The sequence below is a fragment of the Sycon ciliatum genome, chromosome 3 (assembly GCF_964019385.1).
Source record: "Sycon ciliatum chromosome 3, ocSycCili1.1, whole genome shotgun sequence".
NCBI lineage: Eukaryota > Metazoa > Porifera > Calcarea > Leucosolenida > Sycettidae > Sycon > Sycon ciliatum.
The window spans coordinates 14,047,155-14,057,284 of NC_088645.1; the positions used below are offsets into that span (position 1 = coordinate 14,047,155).

Sequence of the window (10,130 nt, forward strand, 5' to 3'; positions counted from 1 at the left end):
AATTCGAACCTCCAAATGCCACGAAAAAACTTCGAATTATCCGGACATTCTAATTATCGAAACATGAACCCACAACACAATATGTATGTCAAAATGCTCCCATGGTCACGCAGAGTTGCGCTCTAGACCTTATATATTAGACGCAGATTTCACGGATACTGAACTGACCGGCACAGCCTGCTCATGCAAACTGAACTGACCAGTACAGTGTACAGTGAACTTCGAATTACACTTTGCTAATTTGGATTTATCAACACAAATCCCATAAATTTTCTATGTAAGTGGCATCCGTGGAACTTCGAATAAACGGTACATGTCCGGTTCGAGGTTCGAATTATCAGAACCGTTTATGTGGGAATCGTATTGACAGAAATCGGTCCTGGAAAAACTTCTAATTAAGCGGTATGTTCGAATTAAGCCATATTCGAATATCAGGATTCCACCTGTAGCTACAAAGACAACGAATTGCACAGTAAGCATTTCATATATATATATATTATGTCGACATGTATGTGTAAAATGTTGTACGATTATCGCAAGGCACACAAGGAAGGGAAAGCGAGGAGGCTTGTGGGGTCGGGTGTGATTGTGACCTGCAGTTGGATGTGAAGAAATCGGCAGTTTACAGGCATTTGGTGGGTCATCCTGATTGTTGTCATTCGTACTCGGATTCTTCTTTCACTGTGTTGTATCGTGCGAGTCATACTCATATCATTCAGCTTAATTTTAGAGGCAATCTTCATTCACTTGTACAAGCCAGTGTTGTGTGTACAGAAGGAAAGTGTTATCACCCTCAAATTGTTTACGTAGTGTATGGTGCGAGTGTTGTGAGTATGATAGCCCCCTCCCCCTCCCCCCCCCCCCTCCGTTCACACTTCCTTCCGTCTTAAGGTTCTTTCTTTGTTTTGCTGATGCTGATAATTCACATATGCATTGTTCTTACCTGCTGAGCTTGCCCCCCACTGAATAGATGTAGTATTATCACCTTTTTTGTTTCGCTCTTTTTCACCTTCTTTCACTTTTATTTGTCCATATAAGATTAGTTCAAGTAGTTCCCATTCCTTTGTTACGTAGATTCACTGATGATTGTAACAAGAAAACAGTTCTGAACGGATCCTCGCTTTCCCTTCCTTGTGTGCCTGGCGATAATCGTACAACCGTTTACACATACATGTCGACATAATAATATGAAATGCTTACTGTGCAATTAGTTGTCTTTGTAGCTATATTAATTAAAACTGCTGTCTCCGAAACGCTTGTTCACTTATTTTTACCGGAGCTATTGGTGTTTGAATTGTTTGCAGGCAACCTGCCTACACTCAAGAGAGCACTGCATTTCACACAAATCCATTGGTATCGTTACAACGTTTCGGTCTTTATGACCATCATCAGGAATGAAGTGGACATGGAAAGAACAGCAGTATAAAAGAAGGAGGCAAGCAAGCAAAGCGCGGTACATAGTGACAGCGCGCGTAGAGAAGTGCAAAGCACGTCATGGCGGGTGTGCATTACTACATATACATGACAACACAAGCACAAACGGCGAGGAAAGTAGATACTGCGCTACGGCAGTGATAACAGCCCAGTTCCAGTCTCACACCACCAGGCACCAGTGAGGTGTGTAGAGCCCCGCGCCACTCGCAGTAAGGTGGTGTTATAGCAGATCCCAGCCACTGTTGTTGTTAATCCCCGGGGATCGCTCCCTGATGTTGATGGCCTCCCGGATCCTCCTCCTGGGGCGGTCACGCTCAGAACCGAGAACCCGGATACCCGAGAAAGCCGTTGCTCCCAATGGCAATGGGTCGGATGCATGCTTGGCCGCGAAATGCTCACCCAGCGCGGTGCCGCTCACTGTGTTGCGTGCGTCGTCGTTGTGTTCTTTTGTCCTGGTGGCGAGGCTGCGGTACGTCTCTCCGACATATTTATCACCACATTTGCACTCGAGGTGGTATACGACGTTTCGCTCCGTGCATGCCTCTGAACCGGACATGCAGGCGACACAAGCAGATTTGGGCCGCCCCCGTTTACGGGGCCTGGACGGGTCTACATTTTTTTTTTTCAACTCCAAAGCACGAAAAAGGCCAAAAACTAAACCAAGAACATATGCAATAACATGTTATTTATAAAGACAGGACAAGTGAATAATTAGTCAGTCCATTGTTCATGATGATCTCCGACGGTTACGTCGGCAAGCGAGCCTCCGCCACTGCCAAAGCAGCGTGGGCTCCGCAGGAGGGTGCAAATTTCAAACCAAAATTTAAACGCCTACAACCGCGAATGCACATGATACAGGATTTCAGAAGGCTGAAGGAAATCCTGCATCTAACAAATGCCATAACATGAGAGTAATGCTCACCCCTCTTCTCCGCCAACAGATGAGCAATTCGTTTGTACAGTGCTGTTGATGCTGGACCCATTCCGCCACTGGCTGACATGACGGGTCTACATACCTGCGGCATGGTGGTTTGCGGAGGGCAGACGTGCAAATCATAGAACTTAGACGGCGGTTCCTGTAAATCAGCTGGGCATTTATCTTGTACTTCCGGAGTAATTTATGAATTTTGTTGTGGATATACTCGGTGTGAAACGGTAGGTTGAGGGTGACACGGTATTCATTCTGCACTCTGCCACGTCGGGGGCGCATAGCTCGTTCACGTGCCGAAACTATGACTGACTCTGGGAAGCTGTTGAATTTTAGGATGTTGGTTACTTTTTCTTCACTTCTTTTTAGGGTGTCAGCATCGGAGGATAGACGGACGGCACGCAGGAACTCAGAGGAAGCAATTGCTTTCTTTTGCTGGTTGGGAACTGACGAGTTGTAGTCTGATACCAGTCCGCTGTGACATGGCTTGCGGTATAGTTCATAGGATATAGATCCATCTGGTGAGACATGGACGGTCGTGTCCATGAAATTGATTGAGCCAGTCAACTCCGTGGATTGGTGAGTGAATTTAATATTAGGATCGGCATTATTGAAGTGATCTAGGAAACTCTGCAGAAGTTCCAGACCGAGGTTCCTCACAATGAAAACATCATCGATGTAGCGCTTGTACAGAACTGGGCTGGCAGGTGCACTACGCAAGAGCGAACTCTCTAGGTCATGCATGTACAGGATGGCAAAGGGGGGGGCGCTAGGTTATTGCCCATAGCCACACCATCCTTCTGGTGGTACACCTGCGCTCCAAACCGGAAGTAGTTAGAGCTCAGCACATGTGCGAGGAGCTCCTTGACCTGCCCAATTCGGAAACCGAACAGATCGATGCTGCCCTCGTGTTGTCGGAGGACTCTCATGACTGCTGCAATGCCATCGTTAATCGGGATGCTAGGGTAAAGGGCCACCACATCCATAGTCACAATGATGGTGGCGGGCGGGGCCTTGAGGTTGGGAAACGCGCTCCTCATACACTGGAGTGCTTCAACAGTGTTCTCCAGGTGTGCTGGCACGAACTGGAGACATTGATTGAGGATGCGTTCGAGGACTATGGAGATGTTTGTAACTGGGCTGCCGCAGGCCGCAACGACTGGTCTGAGAGGAATATTGGACTTGTGGTCTTTTGGAAGACCGTACATTTCAGGGAAGCTGTTGTCGCCCAGCATCACGGCTGTGTATAAATCCTTTTCTAAGGATCCCTCGCAAACTCGGCGGAGTATCTTTCGGGTCTCCTCCTCCCACTGGTCGATAGTAAGCTCAACCTTCTCAAACCGGGACTCGTCCGACAACAGGGATTCTGCCTTCTCCAGGTAAGTGGTCATTTTCATTGCTACAAATTTGTTGCTTTTATCAGATTTTTTTATGATGACCGACTCGTCCTTGCCAACCTTCATGAGCTGCTCACGATCAGAGTGAGACAGGTTCGGCTGCGGCAATCGCGAGTTTTTGTACAGGGCCATTGCTTCGCGCTTGAAGCTCGCCAGGCTGTACTCTTCGTCCTTGGACAGTTTAGGGCCCTGCTGGAAACCATGTGCCTTCAGGTGCCAGATCTTGGGTTCAAATTTGGCGGGACCTCCGTCAGCCATAGACGGCTGCTGTTCCGAGGACTGCCTCCACCAGCGAAGAGAGTACGCCATTCTTTCGACGCCCACCTCGACGTCTTGCATAACTCTCTGGTTGGCTTTGCCAGCCGACGGAACAAAGCCCGGCCGGAGTCTAAGGAGGTCCAGCGCCTCACTCGACACACAGTTGTCTAAGTCAAGAGCACATCCAGAGCGGTCTTGCGTCGTGACATTGTTGCGTCAACATCAGGGAGCGATCCCCGGAAATTAACAACAACAGTGGCTGGGATCTGCTATAACACCACCTTACTGCGAGTGGCGCGGGGCTCTACACACCTCACTGGTGCCTGGTGGTGTGAGACTGGAATTGGGCTGTTATCACTGCCGTAGCGCAGTATCTACTTTCCTCGCCGTTTGTGCTTGTGTTGTCATGTATATGTAGTAATGCACACCCGCCGTGACGTGCTTTGCACTTCTCTACGCGCGCTGTCACTATGTACCGCGCTTTGCTTGCTTGCCTCCTTCTTTTAAACTGCTGTTCTTTCCATGTCCACTTCATTCCTGATGATGGTCATAAAGACCGAAACGTTGTAACGATACCAATGGATTTGTGTGAAATGCAGTGCTCTCTTGAGTGTAGGCAGGTTGCCTGCAAACAATTCAAGTATAATGAAGCTGCGTGAAGCGTCCCTCAAAATTTTGAAGCTATTGGTGTTCTTATTTTAAATTAGTACAGTGTTTTTGTTTTGTTTTGTTTTGGTATTGTTTTCTCCTTTTGAATTGAGTCTATTGAGTTTGTTGATTGAATTATATTTTTAACAAAAATGTATGATTTATTGCATTTTTAAACCATTGTGTTAATTTGTCCGTAAAAGAGGCCTGCAAAAAAGGTTTTGAAGCAGGGTTGTGAAGCAAGTTGGAATAGCAGGGCTGTAAATCAGGGCTGTGAGGCAGACATGTGGAGCAGGGCTTCGCAGCAGGGTCGTTAAGCAGGTTGGTGAAGGAAGGCCATAAAGCAGGGCTGTGGAGCAGGGCTGTGAAGCAGGGCTGTGGAGATGGGCTGTGAAGCAGGTCTGTGAGGCAGGGCTGTGGAGATGGGCTGTGGGACAGGGCTGTGTAGCGGAGCTGGGAAGCAGAGCTGTGAAGCAGAGCTGTGAAGCTGGGTTGTGAACCAGGGCTGTAAACTAGAGCTGTAAAGCAGGGCTGTGAAGCAGAGCCGTGAATCACGGTTGTGAAGCAGGTTAGGGAGGCAGGGCTAGTCCTGTTAAGCAGGGCTGTAGAGCAGGGCTATGGAAAGGGCTGCGGAGCAGGGCTGTGGAGCAGGTCTGTGAACCAGGGCTGTGAGGCAGGGCTGTGGCCTGTGGAGTAGGGCTGTGAAGCAGAGCTGTAAAGCGGAGCTATGGCGCAGAGTTTTGAAGCAGGTTGGTGAACAAGGGCTGCGAAGTAGAGCTGTGGAGCAGATCTGTGAGGCAGCGCTGTGAAGCAGGGGTGCGAAGTTCAGCTGTGAAGCAGAGTTTTGAAGGAGGGTTGTGAAGCAAGTTGGTGAAGCTGGGCTGTAAATCAGGGCTGTAAGGCAGACATGTGGACCATTGCTGTGAAGTCGAGCTGTGAAGCAGGGTTGTGAAGCAGGTTGGTGAAGCAGGGCTCTAAAGCAGGGCTGTGGAGCAGGGCTGTAAATCAGGGCTGTGGAGCAGGGCTGTGAAGCAGGGCTCTGAAGCAGGGCTTGCAAGCACTGGCTTTTCAGCAGCCGGGCTGGCAGCGCTAGCACTTCGGCTTACACTGGCTGAAAATAATCTTGTTTCACCTTCTGATCTGCCATCACCCCACCTGAGTAGCAACATGTACAGAATGGGGGAAGAAAGGTGGGGCAAGAGCGTTGAGAGGCGCAGGGGTGGCAGTGGACGAGGAGGAAGAGAGGATACTCATTGGAAGCTGGCTTCGTCACTTTTGCCGTTTGGGGCTGTCCGAAAAACGCCACTTGCGTACTGCGTGGCTGATGGCGTCGGGTCAGAAGGCTTTGTCTAGTACATGCTCTTCATGTTCTGCAGTCACAGTGACTCTGGCATACCTCGACGTCCCTCGCTTCGCGCCAGTCTCTGATGGAATGAGCGTTGCAACCGCTCTTGATGCTAAGAACGTAGAGCACAAGTTTGTTGATGAGCACTACCCCAGTTAGGACGCTCGGATCAGCAGGTTCCGTGTTAGTTGATTCCTTCACGTACCTAGAGGGTACAGTACTAGCCCGCAGAGCTTGGGATGCGCTGTCCGTGCTTTTGTCCTGCCGTCCTTTTCGTCTAGTATGGTTCACCTCTGTCCACATGTTTTTAAGTTCTGTGCTGGCTGTGTTCTACATGTATGTGGCAGGGCAGTGTCCCCTGCTTCACAGCAGGGAGCCCTGCACATACGTACAATACAAATAGTACACAGCAATGAAGCAAACAAATCTCTTTCGGATACTGACTGATCAACAGAGACTATCGTAAAAATGGAGTTGTCATTGTGTGCAAATTGTAAACGGTTTCATTTTCTTTTATTTACATTTTTTGTTTTGCTTTGCAGCTGTTGCCGCGGTCAGGCCAGTGAAATCATGTTCTGTGATTGCCCGTATAAGAGGCTTAAAAAATATAAAAAATTAACAAATCTCTTTCCGCTGTTACTCGGAGTTTCGTGTGAAAACTGTCATCAGAGAGCATATGACCAAGACTAACAATCACTGGAATATATACGGAGGGTCTTGTTGTATTGTTTTATTTCAATTCGCTCAGGGCACAGGCAATACTGCCTTCTCACCGAAGAAAGGATTCTCCGATTCCTACTAAAACGAGAAATCTGCGATATGAATTATGTATGAGAAAAATGAATAATGGTCTTGAGAAAAGAGGGCAGAGGTGACGGAGGTACAACATTTTAACAGAGCGAGGAAAAGGAGGTGACAAAATCAGCGTGATTATAAGAGGACGAGAAAAATCCCAGCTGTCCATTGAGACTATCGCTGAAGTGCTCCGATGTGCCGTTCCCAAGTTACGAAGCTCGAAAGTCGAATCGCCGAGAATGTCACTCAATAGCCGCTTGCGCAGATTTGGATGAGGGATTTCGCCATCATCCTGGGCATGCACTGACGTAGAAACACGTTCAAACTGGCAAACGGACTCGTGGCAGTTTGTGAATTTTTTTGAAGTAACAGTTAATTGTTACGAGCAAGGAGAGCGAAATGGCTGATCAAGACGACTTCTGTCGGAATATTGGCGTTGCAGCTAAGACGCTGCGGCTGGGCTGTAGCGCTGGCGTTTTGACCTTCGTAGTGGCAAGCGTGGGCTCCATATGTTCCTCTTGTGACGAGCTTTCCAGGAAGCCCAAGATTGAAAAAAATCATCAAAAGGAGACTAAAGTTATGACCCGGGGAATTATGGAATTTGAGGCGAGTTGAGATCAAATTCAGTATGTGTACATTTTTTCAGTATAAAGGGTTAAGCTCGGAGTTGCACTGATGAGGCCTCGTTTGCCGAAACAGTCTGGCTGTCTGCATCATTGAGTAGATAGATAGATAGTCATCACACGAAGCACAGAAGCCATATTTTCGACTAGGCCTTTCATTCCATTGCTCTTCAGGTCGAATACAATGGTGATTAACAAGGTAGTAAGCAAGTCCTTCCAACCGGCACTTTTGGCGGGCAGAGCATTGACAAAAATAGCACTTCAAAAAGAGTAAAGCAATGAAAGGCCTAGTCGAAAAAATTATATGGCTTCTGTGCTTCGTGTGCTAATTTGCTTTCCTCCAACCAAAAATAGATAGATAGATAGATAGATAGACAGATAGATAGATAGGGGGAAGTGGTCCCATCCACCGCAAAGAGGGCTCAGCAGCGCTGAGGTGCACTGGAGCCAGTACACAATGGAAGCGCTCCTCACCAAGAAAACACAATCCGTTGCTACTCCGAGTTTCTTGAGTTTTTCAATCGTCAGTAGATAGATAGATAGATAGACAAAGTGTCTGAAGTCCTGGCTGCAAATAGTGCTCAATACCTAGAAAAGGGCAGAGCGTACTACACAAGGCAGAACAACAGAGACCAAACATATTTCTCGTAACTCCGAGTTTCGTGTTTCAAAATCACTCATCAGACGAATTATGACGGATAATGAAGTCTGATTAGTGCTTTTGAAAAACGAAACTCGGAGTTACGAGAAAGATTTTTTTCGTCTCTGTTGTTCTGCTTTGGGTAGATAGATAGATAGATAGATATAGATAGATAGAGAGAGAGAGAGAGAGAGAGAGAGAGAGAGAGCGAGAGAGAGAGAGAGAGAGAGAGAGAGAGAGAGAGAGAGAGAGAGAGAGAGAGAAGGAGAGAGAGAGAGAGAGAGAGAGAGAGAGAGAGAGAGAGAGAGAGAGAGAGAGAAGTGGGAGAGGTTCAGGTATGGCAGACTTCTGTTGACGAAGCTCTAGTACTTCGCGCATCAGCTCTTGGATTTCCAATTACAGGGCCAGCATTGTGCTGTCTCTTATCTTCTCTCATCATAACAATCTCCTTGGACAAGGTTGAAACTTGAAACACATGGTACTAGTACTAGGCTAGATGCACCGTTAGGACTTGCTGGCTGCGGCAGCATTCCCACACCCATTTTCTCGACTTCTTTGACGAGTTCCGGACGAGAAAGGCATTTCGTTCCCTTCTCTTCAGGATTGTGCAGGGAAAGGCTGAAATGATAAATATGACTACATAGCGTATATCAAGAGTACATAATCAAGCGTACCCCCCAGAGTGTGCAACCGGTTAACCCTTATCCAGCTCTGCATGAGGTCTTGGTCGAACGTAGTCGGATCTGATGTCATTCGTGCGCTCCACACCAGCGCAAGGTCGGTCTCCATTCAGGGCACTGCTGTTTTTGATTCGAGAGTCCCCGCGACTCCCCGGGTTCCTCTCAGATGTGTACGGGATTATTATAGGATATTGGACGGTTCCGAGAGGACTCATGATTTTTCGAATCCCCAAGGCGCGCAGCCCCGCGGGGATTATGAATAATAATCCTCGCGGACACTGTGCAATATCCTGTATAGACCACACTTTTCGGGTGATCAGCAGCATGAACCAGTACAGTGTGAACGGAACACTGAAGTGAGTTCTGACATAGTCATTTGCTCGTCGCCTCTCCGGGTTTTGATCCACTTGTTGGTTTGACTGAGGCGAGTGTGGGATGTAACACACTTTCTTTGGTTTGTCGCCCAAGACGAAGCCTCATGAACTCCGCTGCTTGTTGGTAGCTGACAATACCGTGAGAAAAGGCGGTGCTGATAGTGATCAAGTCAAGACGACGAAATAGTAGATATCGTACTTGTAATTCTTATTAACCACCACACCACACCGCTGCGCTCTCCGGCCGACCTCAACACGTTGCCACAGCACACCATCAGCAAAACGGCACTTCAGTTGGTACTCTGCTCCTTCAGACAGCAGCTGTATCGATCATCAGCATCTCGTCAGTGAAGATCGATAATGTAGAATGGCTAACAGATATTGAACTTCACCCTTTTGTATCGGTGTGATGTGGTGGTTGATAAGAATCTGGACAAGACCAAATGCTGCTGCTTACCCCTCTTGATTGTATTTGTAATTGTTTGAACAAATTTTGAGGTGCTTTGTTCGTCTGACCAGGGCCTATGCAGAGCTGTATCAGGCGTTGCACACCCTGGGGATGGGGGGTTATGAGCTTTGTGTACAGAAAGAATATGTGTTGTTGTCTCAGCAATTGTTTGGTGTTACTCCTCGTCGAGGTGTTAACAATGCCACATCCTTTGTTCACTACGTTGTTGTTGTCTTTGTTCTATTTCTCCTGTAAAACGTGATGAATTCCCGTTGTAAAACAGATGAGAACTAGTATTTTAACTAAGTTCCGCAGAAATATGCACAGTAATTGAGAATAAGCAACTGTGAGGATGGCAAACGGTCCAGGGAAGACGATTCAGTACATGTACCGGTATGACCAGGGAGATACTGACGAGGGAACGTTCAGTCTCATCACCCTTTCCGTACTTAACATAATGATGAAGATAACTGTTGGACAAAAGACGAGAGCAGCACGAGTATCGCAGGTACCAAGAGTACATAACAGGTATGTACACTTGGAGATACTAAGAGTACACG

General features: G+C 47.6%; 1 protein-coding gene across 1 annotated transcript; it reads right to left on the bottom strand.

Annotated features, from left to right (window-relative positions):
* Nucleotides 1-3,093: 3,093 nt before the first annotated feature.
* Nucleotides 3,094-4,068, bottom strand: LOC135812876 (uncharacterized). The gene has a single exon (XM_065326094.1). The coding sequence runs from the start codon at nucleotides 4,066-4,068 to the stop codon at nucleotides 3,094-3,096; it is 975 nt and encodes a 324-aa protein (XP_065182166.1).
* Between the last annotated feature and the right edge of the window lie 6,062 nt (nucleotides 4,069-10,130).

What these genes read in the sequence shown, in the direction of transcription:
- LOC135812876 (XM_065326094.1), bottom strand. Translation starts at nt 4,068, where the DNA reads ATGGCGTACTCTCTTCGCTGGTGGAGGCAGTCCTCGGAACAGCAGCCG.